This window comes from Haemorhous mexicanus, chromosome 12, assembly GCF_027477595.1.
Source record: "Haemorhous mexicanus isolate bHaeMex1 chromosome 12, bHaeMex1.pri, whole genome shotgun sequence".
NCBI lineage: Eukaryota > Metazoa > Chordata > Aves > Passeriformes > Fringillidae > Haemorhous > Haemorhous mexicanus.
This window is the reverse complement of record NC_082352.1, coordinates 15,722,092-15,742,707: the sequence shown is the minus strand read 5'-3', so window position 1 is coordinate 15,742,707 and position 20,616 is coordinate 15,722,092. Positions and strand designations below refer to the sequence as shown.

Here is a 20,616-nt window from a genome sequence, read left to right as displayed (position 1 = left end):
AAACTCGAGTTCCTGTAGCCTCCAGTGGCCCTGCAACTAAAATAATAACAGCAAGGCTCGTCCATTTCAGACAGAGCTTGGAGAACTGTCACTACAGCGTTAAGTTTGCTGGTGACTCGTGCCTGCAGAGTTTCTGAGGGAAGGAGCTATTTCAAGAGCTGTTTTCATGTGAGCAGGCTGGATCTTGACTATGATCCATAGCTAATTTGTGTGCATCCTCACCAGCTCTTGGGGCTGCAGGTTGATACCCGCCTGCTGCGCTCTCAGGGCTGTGTCTTGAAATGCCAGAAGCTGACCCGTGTTGTTCTTGACTTAATTCAGCATTTACCTGAAAAATCTAATTATATGGGATTACTAACTTGCTAAGGAATTTCTGTGCACAGCCTACTCCAGAATTTAATTTCTTCTCCTTCCCTTAGGACTTCATGTCCAAGAACTCCTGCTTTTCTAGATTTTTGGAAGTTGGATGTTGAATATTATTAGGCCTGTCTGTTCTTGGAGCAAAGCCAGCCTATTCCTTGTACTTATCCCTCATACTTAAACAGGTTCTGCTGACCTCTGGATAGCTCTCCCTGCTCTGTCTGAGCCGTTTTTTGTACATGAGCTCTTTCAGCTATATTATTGATTATATTTGCATAAAAACTCCCTAATTCCCCATCCTGCCAACTTTAGCTTCTCTTACCTCTTTACCAGAGAGGGAATGCTTGAGGGAGTAATAAGGTTTAGGATCCCAAATGTGCTTGTAGGTGCTCTAGAAATATGTGTAATAAGGAGCAGCCACTGCTTTACCTTAACACATGAGGACACACACTGACAAAAGCTGAAAGAAACCAAAGCTTTGACTGCTTGTTTTGTGTGTGATGACTTACTGAACTGTACTGATTTATTTGCTTAGCTGTAAACCCCTGTTCATCCATTTGGCTTTAGTTCAGATGCCCAGTTCACTCTTTGGTGTACTAAACCTTAAAATGTCAATATAGTATCAAGCTCTGCTACTCTGTAACCTACATGGTCTTAGAGACACACACAGATCCAGGAAATTCCCTTTTATTGTTTATATTTAGTGATGGTAACAATGGTTCAGATCATACGTGTGGCACTTGTTCTTTCAGGTTTTTTTACTGAAACTTAGAAAGAATCTGTCATGACTGTAGCTAAAAATACTGCTTTTTATTGTGCTGAAAGATATTTGAATTTCATTTACAACACCCTGTTCTGCTGCTTCTCCCAGATCTCTCCAATAATTCATCAGTCTTTAGGAATTAAGTGAGGTATGCTTACCCCAGATATATTTAATATGAAAACTAAAGAGTTGCTGCTCAGCTGAGTGATCTGTTTTTCTCTAATTAAGAAAAATAATCTCAAAAAGAAGAGCAGAATAAACAGAAGGTGAGTAGGGAGTTTTATGTTTCAGATCATGTTAACATTTAAGTAACTGTACACAGAACAATTTGGTTTGGGTATCTAATGTAAATTAAAGCTAAAGTGAAGTTTTCCTCAGTATATAAAACCTTGGAAGCTATAAAATCTTAATTTCCTTCCAATGTGGTTCTTAACAGGTGAAAAGAGAAGTAGTGCAGAGCCAGCTCTCAAGAATGGCGCAGTTAACATGCACTGACTTAGGGGACATCTCTGATAGAATGGACTCCCGAAGCATTATTCTCTAACTATCCCTGCAGGTGAAGTTTTGAGTCGTAGATAGAGTTGCATTTCTTCTGTAAAGGTTTGTTTTTAGAGACCCCCCCCCTCCCTCAGTTCAAGCCCTCCCTCAGTTTACTGTCAGCTACTTGAGGATTTCAGTGTGCTGTGGGGGGCTCATATTAAGAAGTGAGGCCAGGAATGTTTGAAATTATTTAAAAAAACAAGGGCAGTGATCAGTTAATATTCTGACCAGTGACACCAGCAAAGGCTTGTGTAAAGGTAGCAGTGCAGCAAGCTGAGCTACAGGGTATTTTTTTTCTCCCTGCAGTGCAAGTAGTCTGCCCAGATACATATTGTGTCAGTCAGTTAGCAGCAGCATCTTATTTTTTCTGCTATAGCTGCAAACTCATGAAATTTGTAAAGCTTCATGGGTTTCACTGGAAAGCTTTGCTCAAATGTAAAGACAGGGTTAAGTAAGTTCATCTTATACTGAAAATCTTGTTTTGCATATTTTTTTCCCATACGGTAGAAAAATTCTGATCATTGAATTTGTCAAATTCTGGCAAAACAGAAGGCAAATCCCAGATTGTTTGGCATGTGAATTGCACCCCTGTCTGTATTAATAATGCATCATCATTAGAAGCCTGTATATGTCTCAGACATCCACAGGTAAAGTATATTAAAAAAAATAAACACAAGACAAAACACAAAAACTCTTTAAAACTGCTCCCTACCAGAGTACATTGGGAGGGGAGAGAGACATTTACCTTGGCATATTGGTATATTTTTCACCACTGGAATATTTTTAACTGCAGTATTGGAATGGAGATTTTATAGTCAGTACACTTTGGAACAGTAGTGAAATTCCAGGAGGTCAGAGAAGTGCTGATGTGTCAGTTCTAAAAGGAGGTGGAGTGGATGAACATGGCTGTGCAGGGAGGGTGGCAGGTGCCCAAGACACCTTGGGTGTTTGGCTAGCTCTGCATGGTGTTAACATGCGTGTCGTTCAGATTATTACCCTCTCTCCCATTTATTCTTAGTACAGAATTTAGTTAATGTAGAGAAAAGTGTTAATCGTAGTAGCAAAGGCTTTAAGAAAACAAGAGCTTGTTAAATTTATTTTTTGACTTTTTTAAAGGACTTGATCTTGATGGCCTTACTGTATATTAATATTAGTACTGAGTATCAGTAAATGCCATTTAGTTCAGGATTAATCTGGGGGTGTACAAGAGTGAATTGTTTCCATGGATATTCAGCAAAAACTAGTAATTGCTTGTCACAATTTTTTTTCATTAATGATTTTGTTGGTGAAAAATGTATTTAAAAACTTGTTCATGATAAACTTCTGGTTCGTGGAAAATAACTGGGCGCTAAGGCAGCCATTGTGATTGTCAGGTGGAGTAAATCCAGTCCAGTGTGTGTGCTAAGGCTGCTACATGTAAAGCTGTGCACCTGGGAACCAGGTATTCCAGGTGAATTTAAATCAAGGCACATGGTATCCTAGAAAGCAGTGATTGAAGTGTGTTTTGGAGTCATAGTGAATAAACAGCATAAACACAAGTTTCCAAGGTGATGCTGTGACAAAGAACCTAATGTGGTTCTTAAATGCATTAGTGAAATAAACACGAGTATGTTCTTGCCCATCTTGTGGGATGGGATCAAGTCATTCCCAAAATCCTACATATGGTTTTGGCCTCAGCACTCAAAACCCTCCAAAAAATTACTGTGTGAAAAGGGATTCATCTCCAGTGTGATGGAAATCTAAGCTGTATTGCCATGCAGTAAAATGTTAAACACGTGCTGTGCAGCTTCTCATCAAAACTGAGGTGACTTGATGAGAGTCCTCAGATATGTCCCTTACAAAATAATACTGGATATTAGTGATCTTGTTCTAATCTTGTTGACAAACACAATATGAATTTGTAACCCAATAAGTTCAAATTAAAAGGCTTAAGTGTTTCACAGGGAGGGTGGTTAACTAATGGATTGATATCATGAGCAGTCATATATTTTCTAATTTCTTATCATCTTTGAATCAAGATTGTGGGGGAAAAAATCTAAAAATTGCTTCAGCCAGCTGCAAAGTGCTGACTTTTTCTTGTTTCGTATATATTTAGAGAACTGTCATTCATGAGAGGTCAGGCTCAGTGATAAACCAGGGATGTTAAAGAAAATTATGGATAGCACCTCTTCTCTTGAACCACCTTCCCTCTTTTTAAACAGAGAGAGGTTTAGGACTTTTCCTTTTCAATCAAGAATATGATCAAACCAGTAAAATCTTCTGAATGGGGAAAATAAGCAGATATTGGTATGTATTGGAAATCTGTCAAGCAGTGTCCTGTATACCCGGTCCAGACTTGTGACTTTACATCCTGATCTGAGCTGTGGCATTGGGGAGCTGTTGGAAAGATAAATGTTACCTCTCTGCTGCCAGGACAAGCTGCTGGCTCATGTCCAGCTCGCTGCATACCAAGCAGCCCAAGGACCTTGGCACAAGTGCTGCTGCTCAGACAGTCTTTATATCAGCAAAGGAGTTTTTATATATTGAATTTGTGTTTGTTGTGTGGAATTATATTATCTGCAGTGATCCTAGTTTTAAACTGGATTCTGAGTAAAATACTGGCTTAATCAGGAATTAAACTGAAGCATAAAGCTGTGAAAGGAGGAGTAAACAAATCAATAATTTTAAGCTATGTTAATGCCTCGTGTGGAGATTTGACACAAGTGTTTGACACTTTCTTAGCTCTCAGGGATGTTGCAGTGAATAGCTTGATGGTGGCTTAAGCATCTCTAGGTGGAGATTGTTGGAAGCGAAGGTTTTTTTTCCACATCTTACATTAGAAAGGTAGAAAGGGGACATGTAATCTTGAGAACTCAGAGCTACAGAGCAAGCTTACCTGTAATCCGTGTGCTCCTCTGTGTGGTAATTTCAACAGAAGCACATGATGCTTGAGTTTGGCAATTCTGGTTTCTCCTGGCTGTTCATAAGAAGGTGAATGGTGTCACTCTGCTGCTGCCCCTTGAGTTCTTCACAGAACTCAGTCTGTGCCCAGTCTGGCTGCTGTGCTTGCCTGTGCTCACACAAGGCCAATTTCTTGGGTAAGTGCAGGGAGTTTTGTGGTGAGCCTATAGCTTGTAGGAGTGAAAAATGAGGTAAATACACCACAATTGAGGGAAACCTGTTTTGGTAAGAGTCTGTGGGGATGCTGTAGGTTCAGAAGGGGATCCACAAGTCCAGAGGCAATGATCCCTAATCCCTTGACTGGGTGTTGGGATAAGGGTGGTAAACCACAGACATGACTGATTGCTCTCTCTACACACTGTTTCCTGCTAGAATTTTTGGGGACAGACTGCTGCACTAAATGGACAATGATCTGTCCCTGTAGGGCTTTTTTTTATGCTCACGTTGGATAAAAGAAATTTTCTCATTTTTTCCCAACCTATTGATAAAAACTATACAAGGAAATGTACAATTCTTGCTCTTTTGGGAATAAACACCAAAGCATTTAAGGAGGTGAAAGTCAAGGGTTCCCTGGAAAATTAGGTTGGCTTGCATCAGGATTGTTGTGACCCCATCTCCTTCCACGTGTGTGCTGGCAGTTTCATCTCCAGGTGATGAACTGGTCAGCAGAATTTGCTTCATGAGGGCGATAGCATGTAAGTGGATGTGGAAAAAAAGCTGCCTCAAATTTGATTTGAGCCTTCGTGGAACCATGCCCCAAAATATTTTGGGGTAAGTAGAGGCTTTCTGTGAGGGAAGCCAAGAGCATAAGTAGTAATAGCAGCATTTGGCGATTTGTAAACTTTTTTTACTCCTTTGAAATGGAGCTGTAAACTTCCCTGTATGTTTAAAATTGTTGTCCAGGCAATTGAATTCTCCCATTGTTTAATGTTGAAAGAGACATGGTTTCTCCGGACTGGCTCCTGGAAGAGCCTTTCACTGCAGTAGAACCAGTAGTGATTTTTGGCCAATTACTTCAGCTTCTTGTATAGTTTTTCTGTCTCCTTGTATTTGATGTGCAGAGCTCTTCCCTTGAAACCGCTTCTAACATCTAGAGATTGAAAATGAAAACAGGAAATGCCACGGAATTAAAAATACCCCCTGGTTTTGATTGTATAATTCCATGACATAAGTTAACATTATTACATTTTAACCAGTAGCTTCTCCTGTGTTCTAAACTGTTTGCAGTGGAAGTGCAGTCTAAACTTCAGTTTTGCTTTCTCAGTATGTACTGCAAGAAAACCCCTTAAAGGCACTTCAGGAGTTTCCAGATTACAGGTTGGAAAAAAAGTTACATTTTTGAGGGCTAATAGTGTCAGTCAAAGCTGATCTGATTATTAAAACCTTTCTTCTTTTCTTTTCTTTTTGGAGGATGGAAGAAGTTAGTGTTATCCAGCATTCCTGCTGAGTATATAACTTACTGCCACTTCTGATCTTTGAAGAGAGATTTATCGCTTCCTGTGGCAATACTGAATACTCAAAAGGTACTCATTGATTACTTGATCCTTGCCTACCTTCCATATTTATTAATACTCTTCTCTCCTTCCTGCCAAAGAATGACTGCTCTTGACTCCTGCCTGCTCTCAGCTACCTGGAGCATTACATGATCCCCAACTACTTTATGCTTCGCTTCTGTACTGTGTGTCCTGTTAAAGCAGCTGCATCCTCTCCTTGTCCTACCAACATTTTGACCTACATGAAGAAGAATTTGTGAGCTTCCATGACAGTATGGTGGAGCAGACAATAAAATATTTTGATGTCTCGCTTTCCTGACATGTCATCTGTAATGGTTTTGGAGACATCTGCTTTGAGTGGCTTGTGCAGACAAATCCTTAGGGATGATTTCTCCATCTCCACCAGATTCAAAGGAGAGAGATTGAATGTTTGTCCTGCTGTGTTACCAGTCTGGCTCTTCCTGGTTAGAAGTGCTTGATCCAGTGCAGTTGCTGGTCAGTATGATGTGCTGCCTCTTGAAACAGGTATTCCAGTGCTGGCAGCCAAGGGAGAGTTTTCATCTGCCTTTTCACACCTTTCCTGTTGCCTATCGGACAAGATACAATTTCTTGTTAACATCCTGGAGAAAAGAGGATACAGTAGCCCTCAGTACTTCAAAGCCAGATTTTCCTTTTTTTTTAGTTTAGAATTACTCACTGTGGACCTGGGTTTTCTGCTGCAAATTATAAAAATAGTAGTGAGGTCTCTTGTCAGTAATGCTTCCTTCTTTTCTTACTGAAGTCCCTATAGGAGTCTTGTCTGATGTGCATTTTTGTACTTCATAGCACAGGTGATTCTGTGTCTCCTAAACAATAAAACACAGTATTTGTGCTTTTCTAGTGCTGCTCTCTTCAATACTGGGTGATTTGGATATCCACCACTCTGAAAGTGCTGGTTCCCAATAGATTGCCAGGAGTTACAGTTCAAAGAACTGGTCAGTATATGAGAGCTTGCAGAAGTGTTCCAGGGCCTCTCCGTCTTGTGTGGAAGTGAGTGCTGAGACCAGTAAATCTCAGTCCTAGGAGCATCATAGTTATAACTGAATAGATGGAAAAAGGTCTCAATGATTTGTGTTTGAAGTTTATCCTTCATTTTATGTAGTGCCAGAGAATGGTAAAATAATTTTGGTTGGAAGGAACTTCTTGTGGTACCCTGGTTCAACCCCTGACTCAGTGCAGGGCTGGCATTGATGCTAGATGAGGTCAATTAGGGTTGTATTTAGGAAATATTTTTGTTTCCACAGCATCTCTGAGCTACCTACTCCCATGTTTGACCACTCATTGTTGCAGCTGGTCTGTTGCACTTGTCCTTTGGCTCTCTGCTTCCAAGAGTGTGGCTCCATCTTCTCTTTGCTTCCCTTTAAAGGTAGCAGTAGGATCTCCCCATGGTATTTTCACAGCTAACTCTGTCATTCTGCTGTGTAGGTCTTGTATATCCAGCCACCTTATTGTTCTGGCAGCCTTCTGGTATGTTTTTTCCATGTGTTCTAAGCTCAGCAGTGGACATATGAAGCACTTTAAATTTTCAGTTTATGCCTGTTTTCCTTCAAGCTTTTCAAACATTGCCCATATGTCAAAGATCTGATGGAATGTAAATTCATGCAAGATATTTCATGCCAGAAAATACACCAGGTATTTAACAGAAGTTCAGTGTCATCTCTGCAGTAAAGGAGAGTAGAAATGACTTACTCTCCCTTTGGGATGTTCCCTTGGAGTGGATCAGAACAGGAGTCCCTTGCATCTTTGGAGCTCCCTGGATTGTACATTAATTAGTAGGTTGATAATTCTTGAGTGGTGTCCAAGCAGCTTCAAAACATCTCTTAAAAAACTCCAGTAACTTATTTCCTTAATCAGAATCAATACCTTGTAAACAGAGAGGGGTGATGGCTGTGCCTTGCATTAACTCACCACCAGTGCTAATCTGCAGGCATCCCTGTGAAATGTTCTGTGAAATGTTCTCTATTTGTGTTGTCTTCAGTGTAGAAAAGAGCTACAATTATAGGTTTGTTTTCTCTTTCCTCTTGTAAGAGTTTGAGTACAATCTTTATTTAAAACAGCTTTCTCTACTGTTAAATCATTTGCCAAGCAGAAGATTAGGTTTGAAAAATTGAAGAAAACTATTTCTTGATTCAAAATTTCAGGAAACCCAAAGTGGATAAACAGATGCTTTCATTCAATTCAGTGTGTTCTGTTGTCCTCTTGTCTGTGTGACAAAACTTGTAAGGTGATAATATTCCATGTGGGAGGTGTTAATTTTGTATCAAGTGTCTTTTGAAGGGAGAAGTCTGCATTAATTGAAAAGTTTGTAAAGTTCAGGAAATCTTTTCCAATGTTGTACAGCACAGAAGCTGGCAAGGATGCAACTTCCATCAGCAGTCTCAATATGCCCTTAGCAGTTTAGCACACCCCATGTATCCTCTGAGCATCCTCTTTCCTGGTCAGGACCTGTATGTAGCATTTGTGATTTTTGCAGTGTGAGTGTTAGATTAAAAAATTCCAAATTTTTTAAAAGCTCACTATCACTGAGCATCCACAGCTCCAACAAACCTCTTATCAGTAATGCTCTTTGAAGCTGCTGAACAATTATAAATAGACTTGCCAAGTAATAAATGCAGCCAGGACCCAGACTTGAGTGCCTTGTACTGAATAAATGACAGAAGAACCTGGAGGGGAAGCACTTAAATTCAAAGGGTGTGAAATCCAACTAGTGTGAAATCCAACACTGCTTGGCCTTCATTACTGAGTGCAAGAATAGGTGCCTCTCTTGAGAATTACTCCTCTGGACTTCCTTACCATTCCCAGGGTTTTTAGCATGTGTGCACACTGCACACTGACAAGGATTACTCAAAGGAATAAAGTGCTGTCTTGTAAGTATTGTATTTCTGTAAATGTGGATATTTTAAGCCCTTAATTGATAAGGGTAATGAAGCTTGCTTCAGTGAGCAGAGAGCCTTGTCTTCCTCAGGGTGGCAAGGTTAGAACTGTATTAGAGCTGATTTTGTTATTTGATATAAGCAGTGTATCCACTGCTGCATTGACAGGGTGTAAGGAGTGATATTTGCTCTCATTTACATCTCTTCAGCAATAAAAACTCCTTCAGTGTGTGATGTGCTATTCCACAGCAGAGGACAAAGAGGCCATCTGAAGTAGGCAGAGCTGGCTCTAAAATGTCATATTGCACTTGTAATCTGTCATGAGGCATCCGGAGCTTTAGGTTGTCAGAACTGTAAATGCTAAAGAGTTTGAGAACAGGTAGGTAGAGAAGCTTGTAATATGAGTTCAGTCATCCTAGTGAAAGTATTAAAGCTGATTAAAATATTCCTTTGGTTTTGCTTATAGCTCTTTTGGTAAGTGAAGGGGTCCTCAAGCAGTTATCAGGGCTGTTCTGTTAGGGGTGTGGGACTACACCTGTGTTAAACAAGCATTAAGTATTGAACACTGCTTTTATTTCCCCCCTCCCTCTCCCCACCCCCCCCTTACCTTTCTCTTTTATGTAGTTTCACTAGTTCATCTGTTCTGTTCCAGAGTGAGTTCTGACCTCAGGAGCTGCATGAAGAATAGCCAGCATGAAGAGAACAAATCAGTCCAGGCAGAAGTGCAGAAGCATCAAGAACATAAATGTAAATTGAGGGGGTTTAAAGTGTGGTATGTGTTCCATGCTGAGGCAGTAGTTTCCTGAACATAAAGCTTAACATTGTGCTAGTAGAAACACTTTGACCCTGCTTCTCTTTTGGCTGCCCTTAGTGTTGGGGCACACCAGAGACCTAGTCTGGATTAAAATAGGTATCTTTAGCTGGGTGAGTTCTGGCCTGGATTAGTTTCCTGACCAGTAGCTGCAGTCTTGAGAGTGCTTGAGCTAACATGAGGAATAGTTGGGCTGATGGAGGCAGTTTAAAGGAAGGGATGGTTTCTTTGCAGAGTGAATATGTTTGGAAATGAGACCTTACTGCTTCCTGGGAGAAAGTTTTTTTGTTTTGTTTTGGTGGTTTTTTTGTTTGTTTGTTTTTGTTTTTGTTTTTTTCCTTCCAAGGTTGAGTGACTTTGTGGGATTTTGGGGTTTTTTTGCTTCATCTGCTTTGAAGATTGATTATAGCACTTTTAAGGCTTGGTGTATGAGAATATTTGGAATACGAGTCCAGATGAACTAGAGGTGTGTGTAAAGCAATGAAGCTTCTTAAAATTTCAGCATGAGGGTCACTTTAAAGGAGTCACCTGGGTTTGATTCTGTTTATGTCTGCTCCAACACTTACTAATTCGGACTAACTTTTCTGTGACTTAAAAGCAAGGATGTCTTAATTTAGGCTCTGGGAGTTTGTCTTGTCCACCACCCTTCTGCCATAGGTGCTTTCAAAACTCTCCTGGAATTTCCTGTTCCTGCTGCAACAACAGTAAACTGCACCTCTGTGTTTGACAGCCTGACATTAGGTTAACTAGCACTGACTTTAGTTTTCCTTGTGTGCATCAGGGTGTGATTTGTGAGGTGACTAATAGTGCATGGGCAGCTGTTGTTCATGGGGTAGGACCCAAGTTACCATCCCAGGGATAAGCACTTCCTGCTCCTCCAATTTGAAGCCTGAATTCCCTTGTCCTGGTGGAGTATCACTACTTAGTGAGTACATATGCAAAGATAAAAGAAATAGCTGTTCACCAAAAGTCCTTGGATACCTGTTCATCTAGGTGAAGCCTTGGAGGAAAAAAAATCCGGATACTTATTATGAAGTCTCTAGAATGCCATGAAACTTGTTGCACAGGTCTTTTTTCAGGTGTGGGAGTGGCTGGTGTTGCCATATTGTATCATGCAATACAATCAGATGGCTAAAGAGTCCTCTTCTGCTCAGACTTATTTTGAAAAAACACCTTTTGCTGTTAGCAGTTTGCCAGTAAATTAAATGAAAGCCTAAATTAATGTGTGATAGAAGAAATGATGACAAATACTTGATAAAACTAAGAATCTTTTCCAGTATCTGCCTACAGTATAAGGCTTCACTTTTTGTGGCAGTGGATTTTTCAGGCTGTTTAAGCTGAAATCATTTTTGATTTTCAATTTAGTACCTTCAGGTATTCTAGTGGTCTTTCATGAGCTTCTTTATCACTTTTACTTTATGAAGACTTGTAAAAGGGAGGGACTGATTAGTTTTATGATCTAAGATCAGCTAAAAAGAAATTCCTTTGTGATTGCTTTTTTTGAAGTGTAAGACTTCCTGTATTCTACACCTGAATAGATTGTGTTTGTCCTTCTAAAATGGACTATCAGGTCAGCAAAACATGATGACTTCCTTACTAAATTAAAAAGGGAAACGTTAAAAAAAATTATTGATTAGAGTACATTTCTGCATTTCCTAGCTTTCAGTAGAGAATTCTCTGAATGAATAAAGACCTAGTGTCATCTAGTGAGATGCACTAGGAGTTATTGAAAGACAGAGTGAAAAAATAAAACTGAGATTTGAAAGAATGGTAGATAGGAACTGAAGGAGAAATTAAGGAAGAATGGAACAAATTTTAAGAACATTAACTAATTTTGTACCTTTTACCTTCTCGTTTGACCTTTAATTCTCCAAATCTAAAATAAAAGCAAGGAAAAAACTATTCCAGAAATAAAGCTGTAAATGCTTTCATCAGTCTGCTTTCTTCATCAAGGCTTTCCTTGTCAGGTTACAAGATATCCCAAGTGTCTTGAATATGTGTAGGATTTGTTGTCAGTAACTGCCATTATTTTTTATCTTTTGTTACACAATGCAAGTTTCAAGCAGTTGACATTATTGTATCTGCTTTTCTCTCCATTGTAGGCTGCTGTTTATTACAGCAGAATTAGCAGTATTAGTTCTGGAAGAGCCATGATCTGGGGCTTTCTGCCACTGTCAGGTGCAAGGATTAAGAGGGAGCTTGTTCAGCAAACAGCTGAGGAAAGATGTGGAATTGAGTTTCCTTCTGCCTGGCAGGGGGCCCTGGGTATATACTCTGTTTCCACGTCTTACATGAGCTCCCTGAGTTTCAGATCCAAAGTGAAAGGTCAGCTTTATTCTGAGTAATTGCAGCAGGTCACAGGTGTGTGCTCCTTGCTGACTGAAAAATAGGGGCCAGTGCTGAATGAAGCTTCTCATTGCTTTGTCATTTCATGAGACACAGTGAAATTGGAAAGAGCTCTGCTGGGATGCCCTGGGCAGCAGTAGCAACCAGGAAGATTTCTTCTGTAGGTTACAGGAGGAGCAGAGAAAAGAAAAGTGGGGAAGTAGAGAAATGGCACAAGATGCATTTTGATTCTAACAGTGCATCAAGCTGGCTGTGGGCAAGGAATGTCCTGTAGCAAGGGACTGGCTTGGCTGTGCCCTTGGGAGTTTGTAGGGGTTGAAGGTAAAAATCTCCTTTGATAACATCTGGGCCAAATTAGTTCTCAGTCGAGTTCATTATGGTGAGTTATTCTGTCAGTGTGAAGGAAAGAGCTGAGAGCAGCTCTTTGGACAGTGAATGTTGTGTTTAGCTGTCTTACAGAGACCATGAAACTTACACAGGTTAAAAATCTGGTCTTCTGTCTTTTAGTAAGGAAAAAGTGGATTCCTCTATATGTCAGTTTAGTGTAGGGATTCACTTAAAAGCTTTGAATCACTTCCTAGAACAATGTGCTCTTCTTGTCCTATTTAGACCAACCTCCCAGCACAGACACCGTGGTTAGGTAATCACCACCAACACTGTCTTCTCTGATCCCCTCACAGGGTCAGCACTCAGGGAAACCATCCTTCTACAGCTCTGCATTTTCCAATTGCAGCTCTCATTCCCATAGCTGGCTTATGTATTTCTTGGGACATAGTCTTGACAGGCCCCTTTTCATGCGGAGGAAAAGCAAAAATGCTTATTCACCTGTGGTGAAGTTTGCTTTTTTACTTCTGGTTTTCTTGCTTTTGCCCTCCAAGATGCTGAAATATTTCTCAGAATAATTGCTTAATAGTGTGTTAATGAGATTACCCTTTTTTTTCATTTAAAGCTGCAGTAAATGTTTGTCCATTTTACTCTTCTTGTTTGCTTTTAGTACCAGTGTTGTAAGTGGCAAGGAGGAAATGAGAAAACAGCTGGAGATGGGTGTAGCAGTCATAACCAGTGAATATGGAAATTATTGCAGTAGCCAAATGAAAGCCTTAAGCTGTGAGAAAATTACTTAGTGAAAGAAATTTACCCAATGCTTTAGTTTCTCCTGTTGATAGTAACTCTTTGGTGTTTTGCATGTGAAAGGCACAGCTGGCCTGTTTGGATGTATGTCTGTCTGCTTTAGAGTAAGTTACAGTCGCGCCATGTTCATCTCTTATCAGGGTAGCTCTGCTGGAGGAAATGGAAAGGCTGCCTACCTGTTAAAGTGCCTTATCTTGGGCTGTGCTTAGCTGGGAGACTTTTCAGGGAAAAGATATGGCTGTTTCATGGTGGGAAGGAGAATGGCCAAGCACTCCTGCAGTTAATCTGCATCTGCTCATGCCCTAAAATACTTACACAGACATGTGTGGACTGCAAGCAGGGGAGAAAAAAGTTCTGTTGTCTATAAATCCTGTTGGATGTGTATTTTTTTTTCAACCTTTCTCTTGCTTTAAGAGGCAAATACAGTGCATAACTGCAGACTCCTAGTTGAAGTTTTTGTTTATTCCTTTATTCAGCTTTCAGAGGGATTCTTGGAGAATGCAGGAGGAACACAAATCTCTCATGTTATAATGTTAGGCTTTATTTCCACTCCCATGTAATTTTTAATAAGTGGCTAATCTACACGTGTCGAAGCCATGTCAGTTTTTGAGTGGGATCTGTATGTAGATTGACTTGAATTCAAGGCCTGAATATGCTGCAAGGTGATAGGGTTGTTTGCACTAGAGTAGCTGCTGATACTTTTCATTTTTTTATGAGCATCTAAAATTTGCTGACAACATTTGGCTTCATTGTTTCTATTGGAGTTTTTTTTTTTTTCCTCAAGTGAGTATTACAGCATTAAATGTGTAACATTTAACGTATGACACTTCTCAATTGCATTAGTCTCCCAGCAGTTTTTATTGAGGCTATGCCTTATTTGGCAAAAATACAATTTTTTGTGTAATTTGGTACATGAAACTTGATGCAGTTCAGGGTTCCTTAATTTTAATGTGCCTGAGAGGCAGACAAATGTTTCTTTGATAGCAGCTTTGTTATAAATAACGCCAGTTAAAAAAATAGGCACTGGCACTAGCCATCCCTGCCTCTGAGTTTGTGCTTTCTACATTGACAATGACAGCAAGTTGTTTTTAGTGCTTCTACAATTCCCTTCAGTACCTAAAGGGGCTTCAAGAGAGCTGGAGAGGGACTTTGGACAAGGGCATGGAATGCCAGGACAAGGGGGAATGGCTTCCCACTGACGCAGGGCATGGTTAGATTGGATATTGGGAAGAAAGTGAGCATATCTGGGCTGAAACTCTCGTGTGCTGTAGTCAGCAGGATAGCTGGCACTAAATTACTTTCTCTCAAGCAACCTTTTTGGTTCCTTTCATTGGAATGCCATGTCAGTTGTATGAAACGCACAGCACTTTGTATTTCTGCTTGTTCCAGCTTTTTAGATGGGCTGTCCATGAGCTGTCTGAGGAAGCTTAGGTCTGTTGTTTGGATGTCACAGCTCCTTACCTGGCTAATTGGATTGTGACAGTGCACTGAGCTGTTTGGTGTCACAGTGTCTCTCAGTAGAGCCTGCTGGGTGAGCCCATGTGTAAGGGCTGGCTTGAGCTATTAGTGGGAATTGTGCTTTCAGATCTTTGATTTATTTTTTGGTCATTTTCCTTATTGTGGAATATTTTTCTCTTTTGCTTTTTTTTCAGTCTTGATTTACTGCATCTTTTAACCTGCTGCTTTGTTTTCCTTTTTAGATTCAGTCATTGTGGAACCGAGCTGTTGGTGTAAGGTAGCAGTAACTGGTAGGAAGAGAGCTGGAGACAAAAGCCAGAAATAAAAAGTTCAGAGCAACTCTGCAGTTTTTATTCCTAGTGTTCTGCTATAATGGTCATAGTTGTAGCAAATGTCACATGTCCTCCAATAAATACAAAACTTGCCTGTGAGACTCACTTTATGAAAAGGGAGAATTAGGGTTAAGAAAAAGAATTAAGTAAAAGAAGTAGCAAATTGTTCAAGACAGAGTGATTGAGAAGTGGCATGGACAGCCAGTGCAAAGCTTGCTGCAGCAGAAATGGAGTCTTTACAGAGTGCTTGTTTAATTGGAAGCACCCATATATTTTCCTCTCAAGTTTAGGGTACATCCTGTGTCCCCACCCTGCAGTTGAAGAATTTTGAAATTTGTCAATCCACACTTCTTCAGAGGAAATCTCAACAGTTTCCTGAGATTTTTGGGCTGTCCAAAGCATCAAGTGAGATGGCTCCTGTATATTTCTGTAATTTTATATGTTGTTATTGTGACATTCGGAATATTGTGACATTTCCCCTGTGGCAAGAGTTTGGTTTAGAACCAGACATTTTCAGATGCACTAACTTGGATGGAAAGGAGTATATTGGATACTTAGGAATAGGCAGGAGTGAATGCTGATCCATGTGCTGAGTGTTGGAGGCCAGGGAATCTGGGTCAGGATGCAGCAGCAGGCAGCGACAGTGGAAGTGGCAGTGTCAAGATGCAGCGTGTACTGGGACAGTGGAAAGGGGCAGGCAGGGATAGAGGTGACATGGAGGTGGCAGGGTCAGGAGGCAGTGGTGGGCAGGGGACAGTGGAAGTGGTGGGCAGGGATGAAGGTGGCAGGGTCAGGGTGCAGTGGCAGGCAGGGATGGAGGTGACACGGAGGTGGCAGGCTCGGGGTGTAGTGGCAGGCAGGGATGGAGGTGACACGGAGGTGGCAGGCTCGGGGTGTAGTGGCAGGCAGGGATGGAGGTGACACGGAGGTGGCAGGCTCGGGGTGCAGTGGCAGGCAGGGATGGAGGCGGCGGCCCCAGCCCCGGTGCAGTGCCACGTCTCGCCGCTCGGGGGCAGCCGTGCCCCGCCGTGTAAGCCCTGATAGCCGCCCGACGGGAAACGGGGTGAGAGGTGACAGAGGGACAGGGGCAGTGGCGAGGTCTGAGATTCTTTACCGGACGGCTGTAAGAATCCATCCATTCCTTTCACACAGGTACACCCCCACTGTGAGTGCCTTTAACCTGAGTCTTGCTGCAGGCATTTCCTTGGTGTCCCCATACACCTGCATTCCTAGGCTGGCAAAATTCCTGACAGTGTGAGCCAAAGTCTTCTTGTATGCCAGTGTCCTGTTCCTTGGTGGACATAGGATTTTCTGCCTTACAAGTCAGAAGTGGTGCCTTGGTACTACTCCACTGTAGAATCATAGAGGACACTGGCAAATTTTGGCCTGTTGGCTTGCTTGACTTAGCAATGTTTTTACCAGCTGATATTGACAGTGAATGTGAAGGTCCTTGCGAGGGCCCCACCTCTGTATCAAGGTTGCAAACCTCTGATCGGCACCAAAGTTGCATTAGCTTTGCAGATGGACTTTTGCCATTTTTTCCCTCCATCTTACATATTTTATTACCTCCTTGCCCATTTACCACATTTTTATATGTTGTTTAGCTATGTCCTTCCTTTTTTTTGTTCAGACACTTTTGGTCACCTGGAAAGTTCTCTCTGCAAATACTTCAGATAATCGTTAAACACTTTTGCAGTTGCTGCAGGCCAAAGACCTGCTCTGTTCTGATTGCCTGCTGTCTGGTGTTAAGTACTTACATCATCTCGTGTACTTCAGCTGTTTGTCCATATGGATTTGCTCCGACTTGAAAAGCTGACGGGTGGTGAAGGAAGGGAGAGGCGGGATCCCTGCAGGGAGTGTGCATGAAGCCATATGTCACTATTCCTGGGTATCTGGTGCCCTCTGGAGACTGTGGCTGCCCACGACATCACCAGTGTCAAGACACCACGCTAATTTATGTCCCTTGTCTGGGCAGGCTGAAGAACAAGATGATCTGTATTGTTTTTACAGCAGAAGTGGATGATACTAGAAAAGACAGTAGAGTAAAAGCAAGAACTCTCTAAAAATAATAGCAATTATGTGTCTTGTTTTTTTTAAAGCTGATGGAGACTTTAGCTGTGCTTTGTGTTTGTCTTTTGTATAATCAAAATTGAGTACACAAGATTAAGTGTAGATATTTGAAAATAGTGTGGGGATTTTAATGTGTTGAGTTAGCAAGGGAGATTAAATATTTATATTAATTCACTTAGCTAGTCTGAGAGGCCTGTCAGTCTAATGGGAAAATACAGAAGTCTCTTAGCAAATCTGGAACTGGATTCAGGAATTTTTCACAGTCTTAGTAAGGAAGCTGGCTTTTTTGTCACTTTCTTCTTACCCAAAATTGACCTTGGTACCTTTTTAATGCTTAATGAGGGGTATAAAAAATGGTATCCTGATGCAGGGAAGGTGTTTGGTGTGGTTAGGGACCTCTTATTTTTACAAAGGAAACCACCTGGAACAGAGACAGACTTACAAAATGCTCCTTTACTATAATCTTATTTCTTTTGTTTGGGAAAAAGCTGCAAAATGATAATTTATTTTAGCTCTTATTACTCTTGAAATAACCTTCCTGCATAATGAGAATACAGGAGTTTAATATTTTTCCCCAACTACAGTGAAGAACACTGTGTGATCTGAGGAGGCACAAAATCTCAGTGTTATGTTTGCATGCAGCTACTGTCAGAGTTACATGCTGAACTCTGAGTTCAAATGCTAAACTTCTGTGTTGCTGTTTGTTTGTGACTGTATGGATGGATTTAACACAGGTGTCGTGAGATCCTTAGAGTCCAACCAGCTCAGAGTCCACATCATTTACACTGAAATAAGATTTTACCTGAGCTGTGTCTCCTGCTATGACTTATTCAGCTGAGGAGGGAGTGCACAGTGCATCTTCAGATCCACTCAGGGCCCAGCAGTGCCAGAGGTGGGAGCAGGAATTGAACTCCAGGCTGGTGACAAGAGACATACTTGTCTCTTTTATGTCCTTATATTGTTCAGTGGAGTTTAGACTTGAAGTAATAGTAATTTGGTATTAAATAAGTGCAGCTTATGTTCTTGTGTTTAAGTCTTAGTGCCTTTTCCTGGAAAAGTTCTGCAGATCTCAAATGTAACACTTTCTAAGGTTGGCCTTTTGTTTTTAACAGTGTGGTAATTTTGTACCTTTAAAATTTATAGCCGGAGACTGCCTCTGATACTGCTCAGTTATGTGAAATGATTAAATAAGCTCAGTAAGGAATTATAGTACTGTGCATCTTGCTGGTGGGATTTGTGGTCTTTGAGAAACGGGAACATGTGTATCACTCAATCTCTCTTCCTTGCTTTCCTTCCTTTCCAAGAAGCTGATACAGTTGTCTCACTGCAGGCAGCGTTCTGTGATTGCCTTGGTTTGCAGTGTGATGGGCTTGTGGAGAACTACAGCTCTCAGCTCCTGTTTCCTGAATATGATTGGGATGAGTTGGGTGTTTCCAGTTGAGCAACTTGTCCTTCTGTGGGGTTTGTGCAGTTGTTAAACACGCATTGGATGGTGTGCAGCATTCATTCTGTTGTTTTTACAGCAGGAAGGTGAAATGGAAGGTGAGGCAGTCGACACTATTGTGGAGGAATCAGAAACTTTCATTAAGGGAAAAGAGAGGAAAACCTATCAAAGACGCCGCGAAGGTGGACAAGAGGATGATGCTTGTCATATACCACCAAACCAAGCAGATGGAAGTGAAGTGGTGCAGGATGTCAGCAGTGGGGTGCAGATGGTGATGATGGATCAGCTGGATCCAACTCTTCTTCAAATGAAGACCGAAGTAATGGAAGGTGCAGTGCCTCAAGAAACTGAGGCTACTGTGGATGACACACAGATCATAACACTTCAGGTTGTTAACATGGAAGAGCAGCCTATAAACCTTGGTGAGCTTCAACTGGTCCAAGTACCTGTACCAGTGACTGTACCTGTTGCCACCACGTCTGTGGAAGAACTGCAGGGAGCTTATGAAAATGAGGTTTCCAAAGGAGGCCTGCAAGAGGGAGAGCCCATGATCTGTCACACTCTCCCTTTACCAGAAGGCTTCCAAGTTGTAAAAGTGGGTGCAAACGGTGAGGTGGAGACACTGGAACAAGGTGAACTTCAGCCACAGGAAGATCCCAATTGGCAAAAAGATCCAGACTATCAGCCACCAGCCAAAAAAACAAAGAAAAACAAAAAGAGTAAGCTTCGCTACACTGAGGAAGGCAAAGATGTGGATGTCTCTGTATATGACTTTGAAGAGGAGCAGCAGGAGGGTTTATTGTCCGAGGTTAATGCAGAAAAGGTGGTGGGCAATATGAAGCCACCAAAACCAACAAAAATTAAAAAGAAAGGTAAGTTCCTCATCTGCAAATGGTTTTGAAAATGCTTTTGTTGTGGTGATTGCAGTGTGACTGAGGTGAATGAATACGTGCAAGTGGGAGTAGAGCAGACATGCCCAATGCTGCTTGCTCACAAAGTAATAATGCTTGACTGCAGTGTTTCTGGGGCACACCTCCCTTCTCCTCTCTATAGGCTGACAGGGAGATCATTTTCCACAAGTATGATACTGTGGCATTAATATTCTCATACAACTGTGACTGAAAAGATTGTTCTCTCTGCTGTACTGTACATGTAACAGTTTGTGTGCATGTTTTACATCAGGAGCCAATGGTATTATTAATTCTGTGGGCTTTTTCAGAACCACTTGCTGGGCAAGGTAGATGGTGCAAAATACAGTAATAAGTCTGTTTGATTTTTGTTAGAACTGTAAGTTAAGGAACCCTTTTTAGAGTGCAGAAGGAACAATAAGTGCTGGCATACCAGTGAAAATTGAATCCAAACCAGTCACAGGCAATGCAGTTGGATTTAGTGGTGCATGGTGGTTCCTTGCACAGTAGTTATAGCCCCAAGAATCTTTCCTCCTATATTACACAGTAGACCACAGTACTGTCAAAGACTAAAGATGATTTCCTTCATGACCAGGTGTAAAGAAGACATTCCAGTGTGAGCTGTGCAGTTACACTTGTCCGCGTCGTTCCAACCTGGACCGCCACATGAAAAGCCACACCGATGAAAGACCACACAAGTGCCATCTCTGTGGCAGGGCTTTCCGGACAGTCACATTGCTGAGGAACCACCTCAACACTCACACAGGTACTCTTCCTTTGGCATGCATTGTGTTTATAGGGTCTGCTCTGCCATCAGAGCAAGGTTTGAAGGTAGACCCTGCTTGTTTTCCTACTTTCTCTTCTGGAGCAAGCTAAGAAAGAGGAAATGGCATAGTTGTTTTCTGCCTGGCCAGGTCAGGTGCAGAGCTTATCCTGTTCACAGGTACAAAATTGATCCTGGGCTTGATCTCAAGTTACCTGAAATTATAGAAATGTTCTCTTTGCCTTGGGCATTAGCACTCATGTTTTCAGCTGCTTGTGCCAAAGAAAAGAGTATAATTCATAATCCCTCATTTTCTCTGCTTAGTGAACTTACGTCGTCTGACTA

At 41.4% G+C, this 20,616-nt stretch overlaps 1 protein-coding gene across 9 annotated transcripts in view; it reads left to right on the top strand.

Moving 5' to 3' along the window:
• The window catches only part of CTCF (CCCTC-binding factor), a 34,900-nt gene that overhangs the window by 2,018 nt on the left and 12,266 nt on the right, over window positions 1-20,616 (top strand). The window contains exons 1-5 of one of the 9 annotated variants that reach the window (XM_059857292.1): window positions 1,588-1,679; window positions 6,014-6,126; window positions 9,661-9,755; window positions 18,680-19,472; window positions 20,104-20,274. In XM_059857292.1, coding sequence (XP_059713275.1) covers window positions 9,702-9,755; window positions 18,680-19,472; window positions 20,104-20,274 — 1,018 coding nt within the window. In that variant the 5' untranslated portion in view covers window positions 1,588-1,679; window positions 6,014-6,126; window positions 9,661-9,701. Of the gene's footprint in view, window positions 1-1,587; window positions 1,680-6,013; window positions 6,127-9,660; window positions 9,781-18,679; window positions 19,473-20,103; window positions 20,275-20,616 lie in introns of those variants that run through there. The other 8 variants (XM_059857294.1, XM_059857297.1, XM_059857291.1 and 5 more) reach the window with 8 other exon arrangements.